General features: G+C 37.7%; 1 protein-coding gene across 4 annotated transcripts in view; it reads right to left on the reverse strand.

Annotated features, from left to right (window-relative positions):
- GALNTL6 (polypeptide N-acetylgalactosaminyltransferase like 6) overlaps nt 1-25320 on the reverse strand; it is a 487437-nt gene that overhangs the window by 109592 nt on the left and 352525 nt on the right. For all 4 annotated transcript variants that reach the window (XR_011809020.1, XR_011809018.1, XR_011809019.1 and 1 more), the window contains exon 5: nt 3040-3225. Coding sequence is in view for 1 of the 4 variants with exons in the window: in XM_027456411.3 (XP_027312212.1) it covers nt 3040-3225 (186 nt within the window). In the remaining 3 variants the exon portion in view is untranslated. The remainder of the gene's footprint in view (nt 1-3039; nt 3226-25320) is intronic.

The following is a 25320-nucleotide window of genomic DNA, read 5'->3' on the forward strand; positions in this document are numbered from 1 at the left end:
AACGTATCATGTATAATAACATGGAGACGGACAGCTATGGCCAGCAGGTGTCTTGGTAACTTGCTAAGCATGACGTAATTTTAATTCTTGATGAGGAAAAAAAATGTTTTGACAAAGCTGGCTTTGGTGGCCTACAACACTATTGATCTGTGTCTCCATCTCCCCTCTCTTCCTACTTCTGCAGCAACATCAGCAGAAAGAAAGATGTGCCTGCATCTTTCAGCTGGTTTGCTCCTCAGTTTCTTTCCTTGAACCCATGATAACTGTGATTCTTCACTACACTGGGCTCAAATACTGCAGCTGAAGCTCAAATCACAGTTTTCCCTCTGCTGGCTTTATATTACTGAGAAGTGATAACAAACAGCTGTGTTTGCCAACATTTTTACATGATTACAGTTGCCTGCTCTGTGAACATCAGGCAAAACTCCCTCAGATCTCAGTTTTGGAGTGGCTTATCTCAGTTTAGAATGCTGTTTAAGCTAACTAAATAAACTAAATAAAGCTTAAAGAAAATAAAGAAAAGCCATTTTGCACCTGTTTTAAAGAAAAAAACAACAACAAAGGACTGTAACTGAATATATATATGTATATATATATATGTATATATGTATACATATATATATATATACACACACACACACACACTCACAGAAAACACCTATGGCTGTTCTCCTTAGAAGTATTTAGATACCTAACAAGTACTGAGATAACTAGGCCTTTCTTTGGTCTGAAAAATGATAGCCAATTCTTAAAATGTAAATTAGACGCCTAAATAACTTTAAGACCTGGCTTTAAGTGATTGCTCTTTTTTGTTTGTTTTTGTTTTTCTTTCTTTTTTTTTTTTTTTCCCATCCTCTAACTTGCAAGATCTCATTTTGTGAAAAGCTGTTTGCCACTGCTCTGAGCAGTGCAGAACACTGCTGCTCTCAGTGAAGACTGACAGTCTTCATAACAGTATGGGGTTGAAAAGTCCTTTTTGAGGACTTTTCACTATTCTTGAACAACAACAAAAAAATCATAGCTAAAATAGGGCCAGCTTCAAAACAGTAAGTACCCATTATAGACTCTGTTCTGGTTTCCTTGAATGACATTCATTAAATGCAGTGCTGATTGAAACATAAGACAAATCTTAAGATAAACACTTGAAAAACTAGACAAAGAAAAACAAAACAAAATTAAACAAGCCACCAACTTTACTATTACTACTATTATGTGTCATCCAATTTCCAGATAGTAAATATTCGCCCCCTAATGGTTCAAAGCAATTCTATCTTCCCTTTCAGAAAACAGGGCACAAGTCATTCTTAAGTATATTAACTGCGTGATCATTCTCTATTTGTCCTTCTTTATGTAATGCTCTTATTTTTTTTTTCTTTCAAAATAAAGCCTATTGACCTTGGACTCCTGTGTTCCTCAAGATTTTCCAGATCCTCTAGCTAGTTAACTAAGGGTATTTCCACTAAAAGGGAATGAAAGAGATCAAATTGCATTGAGAGCTGAGGAGAACTGGGTCTTGGTCCCTGATGAAGCTTCTCTCATCTTTCCAGTTTTCTTGCTTGAAGTCGGGGGTAGCGGTCATCAGTTCAATACCCAACTGAACCTAACTGCAATTATGAATTCTTTGTGACCATTCTGTTTAAAGCTTTTATGGGGTCAAACCCAGCTACCTGTACCTTCACTTCAGACAAGAAAGCAAGAAAAGGAACTGATTTCACAACTGCAATTTTCCCATGTCTAAACTAGCAAAACAGAAAGGCTATATCTAATCTTCAACAATTTAGCAAAAGATTCCAGCAGACAAGAGTGAGAGTCTTCCTGAATTTTTTACACTAGGGAGATGTATTATGCACCTTCAGGCAAAATTAGAAAGCAGAGGAAAACTGTATATGTACAGTATATGTATAATACACTTCACAGTGTTTAACAGCTATCTGTTAGAGCTGCTTGTGGAAAGATTGTTAAAACTTGTATTTCCTTCTGCTCCTTCATGTCACTTGGGCTTTACACAAAGATAGTGAGGTTACTTTTACAAAGGATGATCGTGTGATTAAGGACGTTGTGGTAACAAGGGGACAGACTGGATTTATAAATTGATATGGAAGATAGAAAGGATGTAAATTCAGAATTTTGTAGATTCTCCTGTTATTGTTCTGAAAGAAAACTAGTTGCTATTTTTTTTTTTTTTTTTGTCCCAAGTGATAGTTCTTACCAGAACAGTGCCCTCTTCTTGGCTCTAAATGCTTTATTAGATTATTGTATGGCCAAACCTAGCCTAAGAACAACATTCAAGAAACAATAAACACTAGCTGATGAAACACTAAACTGTCTTATACTTGTGACATATCCATTTAAATAATACAAATTTATTTAACAACAAATTCAGAAGTTTCATTTGGTTTTGCTTGGGAAAAAAATGCACTGCAAAGCACATATGCTTTGCATGTAGTCAGGTGTATAGAAAAGGGGACTACTGTTTCCTGAGTGAAAGCCTAGACTACAATTGATTCTTTCCATTCCTTTGACTAATGGAGCTTTACTGGCTGCAGCTGGATTTCAGCAAAGAAGTCAATAGCTAATCATTCTCTCTGAGCTTTCTCTTGCGAATGCAGTTGTTATTGGATTTAACTCCGAGGTCCTAGATACATTTACAGCAAAAGCTGTTTTAATGGAATGTGGAAGACCAGGAAGCAGTACGATACCTGCATAACTAATGTTCTCGGGTATATAGTAAGGGCACGGCATAATACTAGATTTAGTAGCATGCTTAGTAGTAGTAATAATAAAATGCAACTGTAATAGGCTGAAGTGATACTTCAAATTTTCACTAGCTCTGTTGCAAAATAAATAAATAAAAATAAAAAAAATGGAGCTGCTCAGGTTTCTCTGAGTTCTCTAGCATACTGATTCTTCAGAAACTGCAGAGCAGCTCTAAACACTTCTATACATTGTATGTCCTTCTTATTGCGGGACACGGTTTTGATTGCTTAAGCTATGCTGAATGCTGTAATTTTAGTGGCTGATGAACACTCGTACACTTACTAAGCAAGGGAGGCAGCCAATTCACGTTGACTTCGCAATGGGAATCCAGAAATGTCAAGACTTCTCCTCTAGCCAGCGAGGCTCCTAGCAGTCTGGTCCGAATGAGCCCTTCTCGTTTCTTGGTACGTACAATCCTCACTTTGGCAAAACGGACCATGTATTCCTCCAGCTTCTCTTTTAAATGTTCTAGAAAGAAGGGCAAAAAAAGCGTCAGTGGTGCCAGGCCTGGAGGAGCCAACAGAAGGATAGGTTGGCATACAACCTGCAAGCAGCTTATCCACTTCCGTATCTTGTCTCTTCAAGACCTCCAAAATCTGCCACAAATCCTCTGTGAGGCAGTTCGGAAAGTGCAAATGTTCTCTGTTTTATCACCCAGAGGAAGACACTGACACTCTGGACCTTTTACTGCAGTTGCTACTGGCAACCTGCCATCCACGATATAATCGTGGCCAAAACAACTGCAGGATATTCATATATCCTCTGGTTCCTGCAGCCCAAGGCCAGATAAACATTCTGGCATACTCCTTTATAAACGGTGTCCTTTCCAAGTGGGCTTCCTATTAGCAACTAATTATGAAGAAATATGCACGGAAAGCAACTTTTAAAAAGTAACCATTAAACTAGCATTATTAGATTGTTCCTGTAATGGGAAGGGAAACAGACATGAAGGAAGATTATAATAGTTGGATACCAGTGTGAAGCAAACGGACAGCTGACATACTAATAAAATTAAGCTGCAAATGTAGAGCAGTTGATAGATTCTCTAATCTGCATAACCTGGCTCTTTGTATCACAAAACAGCACCTTCAGGAACTTCTTTTATTCTGGCTAGAAACAGACACTAAGAACTATAAAACCCCAAATCAACCACCACCACTAACAAGAAACAAACGAAACACAACACCCTACAATTTTGGCTCTTCCTAAATACATCTACAACAGAAACACTGATATTTTGCCTTTGATATAACACCTCAGCTTGTCAGATTCATTACTTCAGAAAAGTTTGATAACTACTTTGGCAAGAAAAAAAAGGAGAGAAATGCATACTCTCCAGTAATGAAAACTGTTGATGTGCCACATTTAGTGATGCTAGGAGTTGCAAACTAAATCTCACTGAAATAGGTTTGCCAAGTTATGATTGCTTCTTATATCACCTACTTTATTGTTTGGACTTGTGTGGTCAGTCAATACAGGCTTTGATCCAGACCCTACATCATTATTGATTGCAAGAAGTTTGTTACGGACTACCAGAAGGGACTTCTTCAGCAGTACCCTCAAGTGTATAATGCTGACACAAAGATTTAAAGGCAACAAGTAAAGTCACAGTACAGGGAATACAGGATCTTGTGTTAAAGTAAAATTAAGCTCTACTGAAACACAGCTTCCTGCTAGTGCTCCTTCTTGTCTCTGCTCTTCTACTTCCTAGAAGATCAACAAACAAGACTTTCTAAATCTACCCATAGATGAGAAGGAGTAGAACACATTGAATTGTTGACATGCTGCTGGTAAATCCAGAGCAGCAGGGACAAGTTATATGCATTTAATAAGAGAATACCGTATGGGATACTTCTCTGAACTGGATATCAATGTATGCTCACACTGACAAGGGAGAGGCTTGAGACCATCATCTGACAAGAACTGCAGAACAAGCTGTGGGCTTTGGGAGGGAGAAACAGAATACTTTGGAGAGCTACTGAGTCAAGAGAGTGTTTTGTGTTCATAGTACTACCCAGGAGTATTAGATCAAGTTGTAAACAAAAGTGTTGTGAAAAAGTCCTCCTAGGATGATTGTGAGAAATCAGAGAAATATGTTAAAGGTCAAATCTGAGACCTTATTCCGAAAAGTAAGGAATAACATTCAGAAAAACATCAAATGTTTTTGTCTCCTGGTCTATGGCTAATTGGAAAATTCACAGATTTCATTCTGAAATAAGAGAAGCAGCAGAATCCCTGTTTCATCCTGTTTTGCTAGTTATATGCCTCCATAAAAAATAAAAAATAATAAAAAAAAAAGCCCCCAGCAGTCACAATGACAGGAGATGCACTGTGTCTTTGAATGATGATCTTCGTATGCCCAACCATACTCACATGACAAGGGCTGTATGCCACTCTGACTCATTTTAGGTACCAGCTACAATTCACTATCATGACTGGCCTGAGGTTAAATCAAGTCTTAGATCATTTTTTGCCCGTGTGCAAGACTGTCTAAAGCATATATTTATTGACCTGTTTTGCTGTTTTTATGAGCTCCATTGAGGTTATTCCCATAGTGCAGGAATATAGAAGAAGGGAAATAGACCTTAAAAACAAAGATACAAAGAGTCCTTGCAGGAAATATAAGAAAATCTGTTAGGGCTGTCAATCTGGATTTTTTTTCCACTGTAAATTGCATCATCTTATGGCCATGAAAAATGAAAGAGTTTCAAAATGACAGGATATTACATACTTCCAAAGTAGAGCAAATCTAATCTGTTAGGTACTGTGGCTTCTTTTAGTCCTGAGACACTATGAAAATGTCCTGTAATACTCTAAGGTCATCTAACCCTTTCACCTGTGACCTCTTGCACCCACAAGTCTTCAGATTTTCACACTAACCCATGCATGACCCCCTCCCCGGCAAAGAACCTGACCACATTGTTGCATACTACACAGACAACTAACAAAAAGATTCAAGTGATCCAGCCTGAATAGAGCTCTCCAACTAGGCCAGCAAGCACTTAACAGCTTGGCTATGTGCACATCCTCCATCTTTACCTGTCTGCCTTCAGAGGTGGTTCGTTGGTGAGACTGACTGATCAGAGGATCCTACTATGCAGCTCAGCTGGGCTACACACCAGGTGTGAGTGCTTTACCATTTCCTGTGAGCTGGTTCACAGGCTGGCAATTTCCCCTTGTGTATGTGAAGGCAGCTACCAAGGCACCTCCTCGTCCCCTTGATGGACAGAAGCAGGAGCTTAAACAATCTAAGTTGTTCCTGGTGGGGTAGGCTCTCTGTTCCCTATTTAGAAATTCAAGGAAAGCCTGAACTGGACCTTTACTCAGGTGTCACAACAACTAAGTTAAAGCCCTTGCGAGTACCCAGTTTGAATATCCACTGATGCTTAAACACACACAAATGCTGTCTTCACATGCACTCTGTTATCACTTGCCTTGGGCCAAATAAATTCAGTGAAATTGAGCTGTGTGCCCAGCCTTGCTCAAAGGACTTGATTTCTTTCCTTGCACATCTTGCAATGAGCAAATACTGAAAGCCCATCTCTTTAAGGAAACACTTCAGAGAGAGATGATGTACACAGCTATGCTATACTGCATTCTTTTCTGTTCTTATATCAGTTGGTAAACAATGAAATAAATGAATATAATTTGATTGTCATCAGTTGTATCTGAGCTTGGACTCCATGAAAACAATGATAGTTCATACTGTTCCTTCATTGCTTCAGATTCCTTGCAAACGCAGGAAAAGAGATCTTTCACATTGTTTATATATATATATATATATATATATATTTTTTTTTTTTGGCCAGAATGGTAGCTGAAATTCCGCACAACAAACAAGAGCTCACTACACCATCTTCTTCCTCCACTTCCTCCAAATAGCTCTTCACACATTTCAAACAGAATATCATTTGATTTGTAAAGAACTGCATTAAAACTGCCAGCACATCTTTTGATGTCAATTATGTGCCCCATCATTGTTTTCAGATACTTTCATTTTATCATTTTCTCCCTGTGATTCAAAGAACAACTCACAAGTAAGAGGTATACAAATAAGAGGTAAAAATTGCACATGTTGTTCACACAGAATTCTAAATACACCCTCATTTAGACATAACTAGAAGTAACCAGGAAGAAAACAAATTTAAGAGTGAATTTTTATAAAGCTTAGATAAGTGACATAAAAGATCAGGTCTATATACATAAGGAAATATACAGATTAGTGGCAATACATAAGGGATCTAGAGCCACGTATTGGTAATATTCTAACAGTAAGTAATGACACAGTAGATGTGTCATTACTGTGTAGATGACACAAAGAGATGCCAGTAACAACACCTACCATATAGTTTGGAGCTTTGGCCAAGAAGAAAGTTTTGGAATTTATTATCAAAAAATATCATGAAGCGTTTAGGTTCAACAACCAACTGTAATATTCTTCTCAGAATGAAAAGAAAGCGAAGAAAAAAAATCCCTTTTAAGATCCATAAATATTTTTTTTTCCAAATTTAAATAAACATGAAAGTACTTTCACATTGCATTTTCTCTTGCAGCGTATTGTGGTACTATCTGGTTCTAATCTTACTGATCTCTGATAGCATAAAAATCCACAGAGTAACAGCCAGAGGCAGCAGAACAGTAGTAGTTGTAAAGAAAAATGTAGCATTTTATTCTATTTATATAGGTAGTAAAACATATCCTTTCTGTTGAATTACTCACAAAAGCCACCCCTGCATTACTCAGTATGCTGGCATTACTAAAGGTGAGACTATGAAAGAAAATGCTCATGCAGAATAGTAGCAATTCTGCAGGATCTGCGGTCAGCAGCTGGGCTAGCTACTTAATAAGAGCCTGTGATCATAAAGACATGGACGTTTTGACAAAGACAATACCCGGGAATCTTCTCAAGTATTACTTAAAACAGACTGGACAAGACTTTCAAATGTTCTGTACAGCAATAAATTTGACTAATAAGTGATTTAGATGATAACTGTTGTTATTAACAAAATTAATCTCGTATTTTCCTAAAATAACAAACTGTCCCCCTCTCACAGCACTCCATAAACTTCTTTCTTCTAAGAGAAAAATATTTTTCTTTCCTATAGTACATTTACATTTTCTCACAGTCCCCAGTTATTGTGTTTCTATTATTATCTCCAGAAGAAACATCTCTCACACAAGCCTATATATTCTATATACACATTTAGAAGCAAGTGAGCTCTAGTACCCAAAAAAACATGCAACAATCAATGCCAGAGAAAAACTATAATTTTGAAGAAATTATCTGAAAGCAATTATAACGTAGTGTGCAAAACAGAATGCAACAGGAAATAAAATGGCCTTTAAATCTCCAGGAGACAACACATTCAGCCCATTTATTACCAAAGGGATCAGTTCAGGAAAGCTTGCCACAACAATAAAACTGGGAGGTACAATGGTTTCATTTACGTGCTATAATATTACATAAATTTCACTTTCAGAGTTAGGCATGAGAGAGGAGCCAATATTTAAATTCTACAGTGAGCTATAAATGGTGCACTTTGGATATAAAGAAGCCAAAACCCCTGTCACTAGATGTGGGAAATAAACATCTAATTTGTAATTTAAAAGAAAATACATCATCATTTTCTTCCCAGTGCTGATCAAATGTACCCATGAATCATATGTTTGACACATGCCAAGCACCTGCCAGGGCAAGAGTTGGCACAGGTGGTGACAAATAAAGAATAATGCACAGGCAGGAGGTTTGCAGGTTGTCACTGCTATGACAAGTGATGATAAAGGGCAGCATTACATCTCTCCTTCAGTGATAATCTGTAAACAGATTCTCCATTTCAATTACTTTCTGTTGGTCTTCTCTGTCTTCATTTAAAGTCTGGAGAAGTTTTCCTAAAAGAATAGCAGGGACTCAATTTCCTGGTCAGACTAATTGAAGGCCTACTCAAGCAGAGTACCCAGCTACTTAATTTGGTGCCCAGACATATATTAGAAATCAAGCCTTTGTCAGGAAAAAATCATAGCAATAAAAAGTGGAAGTGTAATTCTTCTCTCCTGTTAGGATGTATACATAGAGCATTTTATCATCACACTGGTGCCCTCTGGCAACGTGCTACATGACAAGCAATGTTTCTCCAAGGTTATTGAAATGTTAAGAGAGACTTAAAAGATGATGGGAAAACTGAAGCTGGTTTTCAAGGCTCACTTGACTGCAGCATGGATCAAAGAGAAAAGCATATACTAAGAAAGAAAAAGCCCTTTGTTAGGTATCCCTTCTGGAGAGCCAGGCAGGTCCAACCCAACTCCATGCCTGTAATGCAGCTTACTCTCTTCACCTATGTTGCCCCTCCAGTTTTTGCCCCAAAGCACAGACAACTTCTGTTATACTATCGTCAACCTGCAAGTTATCAAATTATTGTGTAACTCCACTAAGAACAGCCACAGAGCCTACCAGAACTGCTATATGACCTGATAAACAATCTTAATTAAATCTGTTTCTTTTTAACATTGATTTACTGATGTATTTTGAGCTGTTCTGCCATTCCCAACATAAGCCATATAATTGAGATTCAGGAAAAACTCAGTGGTGGAAAATGTATGCTGACCTCTCTTGTTAACTCAGCACAGGCATGTGGGATGAAGCAGTGTGGCCAATAACATAGCAGTCTGTGGTCTTAGGTAAGTAAAATAATCTTCAAGTGACTATTTCTGCTGGTGAAAATTAAAGCAGTCAAATGGCTGTTTTTACACGCAATGATAATGAGGCTGTCCGGTTCAAGAACATTTTTCTCAATCTTATCTCTGGCTAGCAGCAGAAAGCTTTGTGCCCAGTATGCACAGCAAACCAATTTATGCAACAGAGCTCCCACTGTGAAAGGACCTCAGTCACTTTATGTCCTCCCAAGAGGGAAGTATCTTCCCAGATAAAATTAGCAAGCATACCCTCCATTCCTCCTCTGAGGCCCTGAGCACACATTTTTCTTGGAACACCTCAGCTTAAGCTTTTGATGACTGAAATGCTCCTGTCTAGCTTGACAAAAAAATACATAAAGGAAACTTAGAGGCCTGTGATTATTTTGTTATTATTATTTTTCTACTGCAATTGACGAAACAGCCTTCCCCGGCACCTTGTCATTATTTCTATTTTAACTGCCCCTACACATGCTAGCATAAAACCAAATCATCCCAAAGAGAATATGAGATAAACACGTGAATTTGGGAGCATCAACTTTCTTTTCAGAGTTGCCCTTTGAGTTTGTTACTTGCAGAAAGTTGGCTGGAAGTGCTCGCTGGATGCAGAACTGCTGCCAAGGGCATACCAGGACAGCTGCCACGTTTTTTCTAGCCAAGGCTTGAAGACTCCAAGAAGGACAATTCCACTGGTTACCTCTCTGGGTAAGCAAATCCACTAGCACACTACCCTTTCAGTGAGTAACTTTTCTGTAATGTACAAACTGAATCTCCCAAGCTGCACCCTGGGGCTGTTGCCTCTTATTTTACCATCTGCCAGTACCTGGAAGAATTTGGTTCTGCCATCTGGGTAATTCCCATTTAGGTTGCTGCAGGCAGCTATTAGATCACCACTTAGCTGTTTCTTTGCCAGACTAAACAAGCCCAGATGTCTCAGCCTCTTCTCAAAGGTCACATGTTTTTGGCCCATGATAGTCTTGCAAGCTCTGCTAAACGGATGCCAGCTTTTGTCATCCTACTTGAACTGTAGAGCCCAGAAGTGGATGCAGAATCCCAGATGTATATACACAGCATCACCATTGTGAGAGGGATAATAATTTCACCTAATCTGCTCACTGTAGCCCAGTTCAGTTTGCCTTCCTGGTGATGGAAGTCCACCTTTTGGTCCTATTAACTTGCTATCCATTATGACCTTTGCAACACACCAGCTAGCCAGTTCCCAGCTTTACTGGTACGTGGAATTTTTCACCCAGGTACAGAATTTAACACTTCCTGTTAACTTCATACATTTATTTTGCCCAATCCTATAGCTTCATACAGTTCCCTGGACTGATGCTGTACTATTTTATGCATGAACCACTTTCTCTATTTTAGCATCATCCGCAGATTTGCTGAGGGTGCACAGTCCTCATCCAGGGTCACTGATGAAGACATTGACCAACAATGCCCCCGGTACTTACCTGTGATATTCTGCCAGACAGACATCAAGCCATTGATTAACTACCCTTTGAGCCCATCAGTCCAACCCATCTAGCAGTCTTATTGTGCTGCCCATGCTTCCTTCGGCTATGAATGAGAATGTAGCAGGGATAAAAATCTCTTAAAGTCAAAGCAAGTTACATCCATCACCCTTCCCTTGGCCATGATAATTAGAAAAGGCAATCAGATTGTTCAAACATAAGTTGTCGTTGGTAAATATGTGATGACCATATTACCTTCCTGTCCTTCACATAGTTTGAAACAGATAGACACCACCCAAAGGAAGGATGTATTTCATGTTCCTTTTAAACAGCAAGCTGAGGCTGGCTGGTCTACAGTACTAGTGCACTTCTCTGTCTTTCTCAAAGACGTATCATCTTTTTCTTTTTGGTCACCCATCCTAGCTGACTACCATTTCCAATAGTTGCCCAGTCTTTTGGTTATCTTCCATTGTGGCTTTAATTTTCACCTAGAAGAGTGTGTCAGCATTCTTTCTTCTGATAGCCAGATCCAAAATCTTCTGTTCCTAATGAGTCCTGAATGAGTAAAAACCTGGAGGAAAGATGGGGAGGTTTCTGCTAGACAGACTTTACTACCTGATCCATAGCCATGCTAGACTCTAAAAAAAAGTTCCAGAAGCAGACAGACCCTGTGAAAACTGTTGGACATGGTAAGTGTGATACAGATAACAAAAGCAAAATTTACAACTGCGTGGTATAACAGCACTTAGCTAACAGCAATCTCATTTAAGCACTAGATAACCCATTCTTTCCAAATGCAGTTTTGCACACCTAAGAATAAGGGCAACTGGGAAAAAGACAAGCTAAAATACAGTCTCTTCTTTGATGATAATAGTGAATCAAAGTCCTTGGATGATATACTACAAGGCTACGGAGCAGATTCTGAATGTACTATAGTTCTGCTCATTGCTGGCACATCGGTGAATATAATCTTCTAGACAGCAACTTCATTTTGATGTTGAGTTTCTACCGCAGCCTGCTCAAGTTGAAAGAACCACTGAACTCTATAGCTTGTTCCTTTGCAACAGGCTCAAAAAGGTCAGCATTACTGAGAGCAGGAGAGAATGAACAGCACAGATGAATATGCAGCCTAGCTTGATTTCATTCATGATAGTCTTTAAGTAAACTTATCTGAACAAATCTGTATAGGTTTTCATATAGTCATGAGAGAAATGATTGAGACTGCAGAATGTGCAAGGCTGGCCATATTTGCTGGCACTTTCTCAGGCTACAATCTCAGTCAATAGAGACAGATTATGGCATCTCTGTTCCGCTTTCCTGAGCTCATGCCATTGTGACAGTCCTGTAACCAGCACAGAAGCACCAGGGAAAACTTCGTAAACAAGGTGAGTGTTCAGCTAAAAGAACACATACAGGATATTACTGAGATATAAGGTGTGGTGACTTCTTAAACACTGAAGCATCACAGAAGCATCATTAAACTCCTGAGGTACTTTTCTACTCCAGATCTTGCAAACAGGGAAAAGAACAAAGCACAAAATTATGGGGCTGCAGTAATCTAGCATGGCAATTCAGACCTCCACACGAGCAGCTAGAGCTGGCTTCCTATCTTGTTGATAGTGCTGACACGGCTGGGAACTTTTTTATTTCCCAAGGAAAGGATGAAAGATGGTTGTTTTTTTTTTTATGGATTTATTCCAAGTGCCAGTTGTACTTGGTAGTTGTTGATACCTTCACTGGTGCCGCAGTATCATAACTCATGTCTTTTCCACAGCTGACAACAGATTCCTTCATTTGCTTTGTTTCCAGCAGTCAAACTCAGGGAAAGGTGGGGTTAATCTTTTACCCAAAGATAAAGTGGTTGCTTATGGCCTGAAAACCTCCACAGAGAAACAGAATTACCTAAATCCTATTTTACATATCACTGTTAAACACCTCTAGGAATTAATGCCCAATGTATTTTATTTTGCATATAATTGCATATAATTGATGCAAAAAGAACTTAGCACTATACAGAACAATAAACAAACTGTTTTTGCAGGCATGAAAATTGAATATCCCTCCCCAAAAGATTTTTTTTTTTAAAGCTAAAATATTTGAAATAGACTGCCTATTTTTTTTGTATATAGTTTTAAAGCAACTGTCTTTTACATCTTTAGTGGTCCATGTTCAGAAAAGTGTTTTGGAGCTGCCTGAAGAAAGCCTGTGACATGTTTGTTCTTACATTTGTCTCTATCTATTTCTGAATGTTTTCTCAATATTGTTATTTCCTATGTGAAACAAACAAACAAAACCAACGAAAACAACACTAAGGAAATGCATTATATTTATATCTCTGTTCATCTGCTCATATCCAAATTGTTTGTCTGCCATAGTATATGGAGGAATAACTTTGTTCACCAGAGGAATGACACAATATATGCAACCATCTTATGCCAGATGAGGAAAGCTGGTTAAGAATACACAGAAAAGCAGTCTTAAAAAAGGAGAGGTAAAGATAAAGTTGCAGGAAGTTATTTTTGCTGCAACATAAATACAATAATCACATGAAAGTGAGCAAGAAATGGAACCCAATTAATGATACAGCAGATTGAATGGGAGACGGCACAAACAAAACTGAAAGCTGTGTTTCCCTCTGCTTGTCCTCCTGCTAACCAAATGGGTTGATAGCACAAAAACTAAAGTGCCTGAAAGTAGGGGTGAAAAAGAAGCCATACAACTCATGCTGCTGTGCTGAATGACACTTGGAACATTGCACTCCCTGGAAGAGTTTCATTGATGCCAGCAGCATGGCACACGGAACAAAGTTCAACTGGACGTCTAAGAAGTTGTTCCAAGTACAGCCTTGTTAGTCCTGAACCTAACATGACAGGCACAGATATGCTCAGAGACATCCTTCCCTCTCAGGTGAGAAGGAAGGCAGAAGAGATTGCAGAACCTTCTTTCTTTTTTATTTTCCTTTTTTTTTTTTTTTTGGCAACTATCTTTTTTACAACAAAGATTTTCCTATGGATGGCTGCACTCTGCACTTACATTGGAACTTTCTTATATTACCAGCACAATAAACGTAATCCAGGCTATAGCTCAAACAAGAATCTAGACAACTTAAGTGCATGGTAGGATAACAAAGACACATACAGTTGCCTTGTCATTCTCTGGACACGTTTATGTAGTACAAAGCTGTCAAAAGGTGATCTTGCTGCACTAAAATTTGATTCTTTTTAACAGATTTGTTTGATTTGTTTACTACACAGGTATTTATCCGGTAACTTGTCCCCAAGGACAGCATGTTATGAGGTTTCTTCCAGGTTGCAAGGCCAATTAGAAGAAGGTTACTTTGAAGTGAATCCAGGAAAGCGTAATTTCTTCGAGATCAATAAATTACTCAGAAATGCCAACTTATTTTCAGAGTCACACTACTGCATCCCGGCAACATTAATTGTTAAAAATTGTAAATGATAACCTGTCAAGCAAAACTTTGGTTTTGAACATATTTATAACACTTCATACAGTCTTGCAGATTTTGAGACCTGTCATTACACTGACATTTTCTCTGTTTTGCCTGAAACTATCTTTGACATATTTTTAGTTCTTCCTCCAAAATATATCACTGACTTTTACAGTCGGCGCTGTTGTCAGAGAGCTGTTTTTTCCCATACTACTCTTTTTAACCTCTCAAATGCCAAGCACAGATTATAGGGGAGAGTTAGTGAAACACTACTGTGAGGATGGCACTGACCTTATATTCGGTAACACTAGCCCTTGGGAAGGGCAGAAATAGAAGCCACAACAGAGGTAATTACTTTTTAAGTAGCATCAGATTCTGATACAGCCCTCTACACTGAGCACTTTTATTTCCCACTTTTATTTTACTGACAATAATGTCAGTAAAATTACTTTTGACATTGCAAAACTTCGGCTCTACTAACCCGAGGATATTGGAATATCACCATCTCCCTCCTACATTTCTGTTATTCTTGTCCACTCTACATACTAATCATTCAGGGTAAAATCTTCAGGTTCTATAATCTGCCTGCAATTAGTTGTTGTCCTCAAGAACTCAGTGTGCTTTTTCTTAATGCATAGGTTTGTTCTTGTAAATAAGAGAAGTCCTTGAAGTATGCTTTGGAAATGAGATTTCAAAATACAAAAGAGAGTTTGGGCAATACTTTACTCTTCTAGAAGTTTAATATTATATCATGAAGTTGCTCATCTTTTTACTTTTGCCTTTTTAAAAATGCTCTCTCTGATGCAGGGATAGAGGCTCCAAGTTTTTGCTATGAAATGATGAATTTACATAAGGTCTGCATGCTGTGGCAAGATACAAAATGAGGACACTCAAGAAGGTTTTTTAACCTACTGAAACAGGCCTTAAATTCCCAGTAGTTCAAATGCCAGCACTAAATTTGTAGCCATAAACTTTTAAATACCCTTTGTATCTCCTTAACTTTATTTCCTACATCACAGCACCTAGCATTAGCAGACGTATCTTCATGGCTGGAATGTAGGCCACTATAACCTTCAACAATTTATACATTTTTCCTCTATTTGTTGAAGCAAGTATCCAGCTACTTCTCTTGATTGCTGCATTCCATCACCCAAACATTTTCTTAGTTGCTATTTCAAGAGTATTTTCTCTTTGAACTTCGTCTAGTGTGGAAATACATCCTTTCTTCTGTTTCTTGATATTAATTTCTGCCTTTACTGAGCTAGAACAAAACTGTAGTTCTCAGTGTTTCACTCATTTATTTGCAAAAGTTAGCTGTATTCTTATTATAACCTTTGGGGTCATCACTATGTCATAAATGTAGGGAAAGAAGATGGAGTTAATATTGCTGAAGACATTTTCAGAAAGCTGCAGGCTGTGGGAATTCTCTCACACCTTACTAGCAAAGAAAAGCAATCTATTTGAGCCATGTTTTTGAGACCAGGTCAGTCTTTTTTTTTTTTTTTTAATTATTGTTATTACTATTATTTGCAACAAACAATTTCCTTCCAAAATTAGATGTAAAGTCTTACTGAGAAAGAACCAGATTGTTGTTTGGGTTCCTTATTTTGAAGCATGATAATTAATTAGCAAAAAGGAAACCATTCTCTGTTCATGGACTAATCTGCTGTGATGATGCTCCTCTACATAATGAGGCAAACACTGATGCATAATTAGGCATCTTCTAACATCAGTATGAGGTATTAATCAAACAATAACACCCTATTTTTTTCATGGGTACATGACTGGCTTTTCACATTTTATTTAAAACCAGAAAAAGAGCAAATAAATGAGCTGCTGCATAAATCAAGCTTTGGAAGAGGAGACATCAAGTTCTTTCTTTTCTTTGTTATCTTTTCTCTCCCTTTGTTTTACACATTGAATCAACTTGTCTTTTCCTGTCTCTCAGCTGTCACAACTGTTCTGCAGTATCACTGATGCTCTTCACATCCCCTTTAGTCTGGCAGGTCCCCTCATTAAGGATGTGAATTTACGAAACAGAAAGATATACTGAATATTAAATGAACAGCTAAGATCCCAAGTTTAAGCAAATAAACAGACATTATGTTGAATATTAACTAAGAGATCTAATTTAGCCCCTAGCAGCTTTCATGTGATGACAATGGGATTAGGCTCAGACTACACTCACACATTTCTACACAACTTATTCTACACAACCCCTCCATTGCCTTCTCTCCCCCAAACTGCTGTCTGCCTTGCAATGTCAAAAGACAGAGGATGTGACACAGTACATAATCTGTTCATTTTTACTTTATGTGTCACAAAGTTTTACACTAAAATGGTCATGTTTGGATATAAGTAGTGAGGATAGCACGGACTGTTCTAAATCCCTCTGGAAAGCTGAGCCTTAGGAGCAAGGGCTCACTGCATCTCCAGACAGACAGACACGAGTTCAGATCCAAACACAACAATTTGCCAGGTCTGGCCTTTACTTACATAAGCACAGCCTCCTCTAAGTACATTTTGCAAGTCTTTCCTAAGTAAAGGGTTAATGGTTTAGCAGCTATCAAGTATTTTTTTTAAATTACTAACTATTATTATTTGTAAGTTTCCTTCCAAAATGAGGTGTACAGTCATACAGTGAAATAATAAGACTGCTTTTTGAGTGACATAATTTATCACCATGAAAATGTCTTCTTGCTTTTGGAAAGTCTTATGATCATAGAATCATTAATGTTGGAAAAGACCTCCAAGAACAACCATCCCCCCCATCACCAATATTACCCACTAAACCATGTCCCTCAGTACTTGAAATTTCAAAATTGGACTGGTCCTAACTGCTTTAGATAATTTTACTGATCCTTAGAGATGGACAAAATGCTTTAACTCTGAAAACAATTCTCATACCTTTGTTATTGTTAGAAATACGTATTATAGACAAAATAACCTTTGTATCAGACCACCTTAACATATGAAAAATATCCCTGTCTAAAACTACATATAAAGCTATAATAGAAGCATGTGAATTGAAGAAATACGCAAATAAAAACAAAGGATAATCTCATTCTCATTTTAAAAAAACACAACACTTTAGAGTTAAAGTATTCATCAGGCTGTCAATATCTTGGGTGATCAAAGAAACCCTGCTGGTCCTGACCACAACTATATATCCACATACATCTTCCCCTCAGCATGTTTTCTCTGAACTAGAAGTGTGGCAGGGAATTAGTAGTGTGGTTGATATATACCTTGTCACTTACACTTCTCTCTAATTGTGTGCTGGTGTGCCATTTCCCACCTTTAACAGCAACTACAAAACAAAGGAAGTATTTAAAAAGAGATGTACTAAGACGAGAGGTAAAACTGTTGTCATTCTCTGCATGTGATTAATATTTTTAATAAATGAATAAAACAAGAAAATATTTTCCTCTGCACTGTAATCTGAAAACCAGCTGTGTGCCAATCTACTGGGCAAGTACAATGCAAAAAAAAAAACAAACACCAAAAATCAAACAGAACAGAATACACACACACACACACCAAAAAAATGGCAGAAAATATTCTCCATGAGAAAACTTTTCATTTTAAGTCACATCCTAAGAGATGTACTATGTTAGAGATAACAGCCCTCCTACTAAACTTCAGACGGCAGCCATCCCCTTCCAGTAGCGAACTCACTAATCTCTCTGTGGTAGCTCTAGCAATGGCTTGCCTGGAAATAACACAAGTATTGTTGCATTGTACCTGTATTTTGGCCTGCAGAATTTGTATATTTTGTGGATAAATCGTAATTACTTATCTCCATTTTTGTGATTTTAAGAAATTATTTTGAAATATTTCTTTCTCTTCTTGTAAGGGCTTTGCTTCAGCCCAAATAGAACAGGCAGAAACCACACAGAACAGGAACGGGTAAAAGCATGTGCAGTCAGAGAAACTGTCACTAGTGACCCACATGCCAGTTTTATAACTGTATTAATTTGACATATTTAATTTTAGAAATTAACAAAACAAAACAAAACAAAAAAAAGCGCTCCATATTAAATTTGACTTAGTCTTCTGATTATCTAAGACACTCCTAGTTTGACTTATCATCATTATCAAATGATTGGCAGACTCTGGAACATAAACCATGACAGTGCTTATAGGTCAAAGAACATGTTTAGCTTCATTTCAAAGCTACATGAGAACTAAAGCTCTGAATTATTTTCTAGAGTTGTGTTTTGTGTTCATATTTTCTTGGAAGCAGCTGAAAGGAACTAAGAGCAACAGAAAAATAACAGTTGAGTACATAAAAGTTGGTATGGGCAAAGCTGAATATAGGAAAACTAAACAAAAAAAACACACCACCGCAAAATAGTAAAGAGTATATTAATAAAAGTACAATACAGGTAACCACAATATTCTGAAGTGAATATGGCTCCTGTTCATAGCAGACTATCATTCTTGTGAAAATGTTGCGCTTTTAGTTCTGCTGCAAAGGGCAGTCTGCACCTTAGCAATACATCTCTTCATCTGGTTCACTTTGGGGCTTGGAGTGAAAGGAGGAACACAAAAGACTCATGCACAAATGAGCCTGTTTTCCAAAATAACAGCTGGAGATGTTCAAAAAGAGGAAATAACACTCTGTTTTCTTTCACTGATACACACTTACCTTTCCCAAAGGAAGTTCTCTCAAGGATAAGAGCATCCCTTAACAGGAACTTCCCCTAAGTACAAAGACAATGTGCTCCCTTTATTAAAATTACTAGAAAATTCATTAAAGCAAGAGCTTTACACAAATGTGAATTTCATTTTCAAGGGAAATAAGGATTTAACTGCTCATTTATATTGTAACTCTGTGGTTCACTCAGTTTGGCATTAACAAGTGCTAGCAATAGACCTCAGTCTTGATTTTAAAAACTAATAAAGTACTTCAGGACATAGGGCTTTTTATCCTTGTCTTAAATTTACTGTAGCTTGATGAGTCACATCTAAAAATGAGTAAGAATCAGACTGTAGCAGCAACTCACTTAAAGATCTGACAGTTATTGTCTAGCTTGTCCTAGCTGTAACGACACAGTTACAAGTACTAACTTGGTGCTTCTCCTGTGTTTACAAGCATCAGTTATTTCAACTGTTTTACCTTGTATTTTACCCAGCTTTCTGTTAGTTGCATAGTTCTCCCCCTAAAAAGAAATCATACCATCTACAGAGGAGGATTAACAAACCTGGAGATTTGTAGGGAGGAAGAAGTTCCCACCCTCACCTTCCGACTCTTGCTGACTCCAGAAGTCAAGGACAACAACAGGGAAGAGGCTAGGTATGAAGATGCTGGTTTACAGCTATTTTAATTGCATTATTAATGAGAACGTGGAATAATTAATTTGCAATATTGCAAATTCCTTCTCAATTGTGCTAAATTGTGGTATTTTGGTTGGGCAATTAAAACACTGTATTAACAATACATTCTAATTCTTGGCTTGAAATACAAAAGGTGTATTCTCTGTTTTTTTGTAACTAAATTGTATTCATGACAATATGCTCATATTATGCTTTTGGAAGGATCTCACTGAATGCGAGAAAATCAAAAACACTTCAGTGTCCTTTGAACATGTCTTAGTGACTTTTCTTAATCTCTTGTTCCAATAACCCTACTGTGTGTTTTCCTTTAGCAGCTACTCCAGCACAACTCGGCAGGGTACTTTGAAAGCAACAAAGTCAGCAAGGCAGTATTTCATCTATTCGTCAATGTCAACATTGTTTTTAGTTTTAAAAACCTTTGCAGCCTCAGAACAGCAGAGCTATCTGTTTCACCAGACAATGGCTTACCATGGGACACAGGGCTTGTTAGTGATATGATTCAGTACCTGCCATAAGACTGAGGCAGCTTTACACACACGAGCAATAGCTTTATCTTTATGTATCTAGCAAGTTTATGAAAATGTACTTTGTCTTAAACTAAGATCTTCTGAGAAGAACTCTCATGTAACACAGGTAATTTGTGAACTGCACTGGGAGAACTTCAGCATGCACAGCAGAACAGAAGGTACAATTTACACGGCCAGCTTAGCGTTTGGCTCGGCTCAGAAAAGCCCAAGCTATGCTAAACCCCAGGCAGGTACAAACTGTGAGGGCCACTGTTGACCAGAGTGCTACAGCTCTGTGGGACCCTAACCCAGCTCCCATCTCATTTAATTTCTTCTTGGTCTCATTTCAGCGAAGTAGGAACCGCTCCAATGCCACTACCAGAAGGAGCTTTAAGAACTGATGGGGAGGCAGGACATTTCTGACACCAGTGAGCAACAGATGCAGTCTACAGCTGGCACCAATGTGTTGAAGAGGATGCCCCCTGATGATCATCCAAAACACTTATCCTGTATGTACGCACACACGAAGATGGGAGGTGACTGCAGATGGGAAATACCCTCCCTGTGAAGCTCCTGTCTCACTCCATCAAGCAGTTAGAAAACAAAAGGGACCAGGCTACTGCCTCCGTCAGGTAGACAAGAGCAAAAAATTCAGCTCCGACTTAGGGCTATTTATTTTATGAAGTTTTCTAAAGCAAAGTTATCTGCAGGAACAGATGTACGTAAATGCAGGTGTATGCAAATGGACGTATGAAAAAGCCTTATTCCATGTCACCTCACTGGATGTATGCTACACCTTGAGATCCACCCACAGATGAAAGTAGGGGCCTTAGCCAATTCATTTTCTGTGAATTTATCCACTGACACAGTGAGAAACCACTAAAATGTGTATTCTCAAATGTAACCTAGAAAATAGTATTAAAGAAACTGATACATAACTCCAGGATGTTAATTACTCTGAAAAAGAAATTATATTCACTCAAGAAATAATTCACTATTGATTAACAAATTCCACTATTAACTAACAAATCAGATATTAATACCATAAACATTTGTCAAAATAGTGGAGTAAGTTCTAAGAAAAGCTGAAAAGCACAGTCATGGTGTTAAACTGTTTCTGCTATGCTTTGGTGTTTTCTCCAAATTCATTGACAGGCTGCCGAAGCTTTTTTACTTTTCATTACTAAGGGTTAAAGTTGATCCTGTTTTTATACTTTAGAGTGAAAAAGGTGAATGCCTAAGTACAAATGGAGAGTGCTCACCATTGGTAACTTTGTGAAACACTGATACCTATTCTGCACTGGAATTACATCTTGTATTTCATGTTGTGTGAGACTTGCAATAGTGCCTATACTAAAAAGACTTGGCAGGACCAAATTTTTTGACATTTTACAATACTCACACATGCACTTTAAAAAACAAAAACAAAAACAAAAACAACAACAAACACTAAATTTTTAAGTTTTTAGTAATATTCTGATTTTTTCTGAAAGCAAAACCAAGATGAATATATGCACTTTAAAAAAATGGTTACCTTGCACTAAATTTCTCCTGGAAACTTCAATTAATATACCAAAGCAGAAACAACTGCACAGTCACCCCACCCACAATGTCATTTCTCTCAGATTCTTCTGTCACCAGTCATGAAAACCCTATGCAGTGAACAACTTCTTTCTTTGTTTTCTTTCTCTGTTATACTGAACAGCATTGGAACCACCAGAAACCCACAGACCCAGGTTTTGGTGATTATTATTTTTTTTTCCTAAATCACTGTATTTTATATTTTCTCTTGCTTCACATCACCTAAATGACTTAGTTGCCTTCTACCTGGCTGTAGCATTTAACCCTTTAATTGCCACATTAACACCCACTCTTCAATCAGGACTGTCTTCCGGATGAGGTAGAGTTGCAAACTCCTGCTGCTGTTACCACAGATCAAGGCTTAATGGGAAGTACAGAACAATACATCCTGTGGCAGCAATTAAACTACTGTCCTGCAGAACTGAAAGTTTCTCCCTAAGTGTAATCTAAATCCTAAAATGTTCTTACTAAAATCAAACTGCAAAGGCTATTTTCAGAAAGACTCTACTGAAAGATCCATGCTTTTTCTTTGTAAAATCCATCCCTGCAAGGGTAACTCATGAATATATGCTTTAGCAACAATTCCTCACATTAACAACTTCAGACAACTATGAATTGCACACTAGGGAGAAAGATTTTTCTACATAATCTAAAATTTTCACAGTTCAGCCACATGTTGCAAAGCATTAGGAAAAGATATGCCATTTATTTCAGCTCTATACATCACTTTGCTTCTTTAACTGAAGTGAGAGGAATTAATGGCAGTCAGGTGCTTTCAAGAAAGTTTTCTTCCTTATATTTGTAAGTTCTTATTAGAAGATCTGGCTAAACAAAGTAGGGAAAATCCTTTAACAAGCAATCACTATGCCATCTAAAGCTTATCGTTAAGTAATGGCCAGAATGTTAAAGGTTTTCAAACACTGAGTGCTCTTTGTTAACAATGAGAATATTTAAACACTTTAAAAACTCATTAATAAAAAAGCTTAGTAGGTAAACACTTCAAATATTCTGATCTTACTTTCTTCTGTTATTCTTTAGCAAGCTTATTTGTAAAAGCTCCCTTTAAAAAGAAATTGAAAAGAATCCATGAGAAATATGTACCACTCAATCATAACTTCAAAGCAGCACACATGTACTTACAAGCACCATAAAAGGAGGAGAGTTATGAGCAAAACCAGAATTTTGAGTATTGCTATTCGTTTACCTGTCCAGTTTACTACATCACCAAATATTTGTGCTTTACAATTACCTTATTTTGTGAATGTTTTGTTCATCAGTATATACTAAAACTCTCTTGCTCTTTCCACATGCCCTTCGCTTTGCCATAGGCAGTGCTGTTCAGACTGAAGCAGAGCATTGCAGTTGTACAGACTGGGATGTGCAGTGCATGCTGGAGAGCAGCCACACGAACACATGCATCTTAGAATATGTGTTAGCAGACAGTAAGGTTCTGCTTATTTTAAATACCCGCAATGTGAGAAAACCAGCCAACCAACCACACAACAAAGCACCCTTACTATTAGTGCAGTAACAACACCAGATAGGACATGGAGGCCAGGTAAATACGGGCTCCAGGTAAATACGGGATAACAAGTAGAAAAACAAGGTTTGCACATCGAGGACTTCAGGCAAACAAAGACAATGAGAAAGCAGCACTGTTACATACTTTAGCACTTTCAAAAAAGGCTTTGTCATTTTTCAAGAAACATTGCAGATGTTACTGGATAATGTAGTTCAGTAACACTACTAATATGGAAGCTTTCCGTCACTGGCACAAAATGCAGAAAGAGACTTATTTCCACGATCTTGACAAATCTCAAAAAGTAGGATGTTAATCTGTACATCTTAAACAAGCTTTCTTAAGATGCTCATCATTATAGCAGTGATAATTACCACTCCATGACTCATGACATTCAGAATTTATCATCAAAGCTAAACTGCACACATTATCATGGTTATTATCACTCTGATTTACACTTTGATAACATTTCTTTGCAACAGTTTACAAATTATTAAAATATCATTAAAGCATATTCTGTTAGCATTCACTCAGTGGTAAAAACAGGGCATAAGATGTAGAAAAGGAAAATATTTCCTTTTTCTGTAACTTCACATAACCAAGCTGTCATGACCAGGAACTACTCAGCAGTGTTCTGAGACAAAGGCGAACAAATTGGCACAAAGCTACACTTCATCTGCCATAGAAAGGACATTTTTATCATTTCCGGTGTTTACAGTGCAGAACTATATATTTTACCTCTGTTTTAACCCATCCTACCATTAAACAAAAATTAAATGTACTCACTGAAGAAACTCTTTAGGTCCAAGTAAGCATGCTGTAAGCAAAGGGGGCTCAATAACAAAATGTACAACTTAAAAATTTGATCCAGCAATTTTAACACAGGCAAAATTCCTATTGGTATAACTAATCTACTATGAGGTAATTTAAGTAACGAAATCTTTTTTGGACATTAGGCAATATCAGACTTGCAAAAAACATTAAGCTCTTTTGGCCAATTGAACGTCTGTTAAGTAATGACCATGCTCTCCGAGCACCTGTTTCTTACTGCTATTTAGGCTGTGGAAAGCCTAATGCTCCATCACACCCTCTGCCCAATTTTCAACCAGCTTCCTGGGGCCTCATTCATACAGAAACCTGAGCCCAAGGAGTGGTCCATGTCCAGCACTGAAATTAGGTCCAAAGCTTTTTCACTTTCATCTCCAAGTCTAGGGATGCCTGCTGTCTGTTCAGAGGGGAACTGGCCCTGGCTGGTTGTGAAGGCTGAACCTAAGATCACAGAGAATCCAGAAAAAGAAAACAGATCTAACTGCAGTCCAGAATAAAAACTCATGCTGTTATCTCTGAACTTTGACCCATGAAAGTTTCCAAACATCAATATGCATTTGCATTTTTTAAACCCTTCATTCTACTGGAAAAACAAGCAAACAAAAGCACCAATCCAGGTCAGACTTGACCTAAGCTTAATGATTTTAGGAACCCTACTTTGCAGTTTAGACTGATTCCCCAAATTCCTGATGTGCACTGAAGAAAACTTGTGAGTCTATTTCATGACTCAGGACACAACCTCCACTATGACATTATGGCTGCCACACTGGAAAATTAATTTCCCAAAGAAGGCCGGAATAAGAGAAATATGTTGTGATGTTTTTGTCTCTATGAATACATATAGTAAGAGGACTTAAAAATCTTAATAGAGGCATTTCCTATTAAAAATTCAATCATGATGTAGTTACTTAAGCACTGATACAGAGTGTACTTGTCCATGTGGTGAGCTCAGAGGCTGATTTATCTACACATTTGATTGTGCTTAAATTTTGTTCTCTTTGGCTATTTATTTGGTAAGTGAAATGGAGCTTATTCCAGAATAGTAGTGCAACAACTACAGAGATCCACTATTTATTTATTTCTTTTTAAATTCAGCTCTATAGAGAAACATTTCTCTTTCCACATATGTAGAATTACCGTAGCTTATGCACAGAATTTGTGGAGCTGATAACTTTAGCTGTAATTTGGGTCTGG

This window comes from Anas platyrhynchos, chromosome 4 (genome assembly GCF_047663525.1).
Source record: "Anas platyrhynchos isolate ZD024472 breed Pekin duck chromosome 4, IASCAAS_PekinDuck_T2T, whole genome shotgun sequence".
NCBI lineage: Eukaryota > Metazoa > Chordata > Aves > Anseriformes > Anatidae > Anas > Anas platyrhynchos.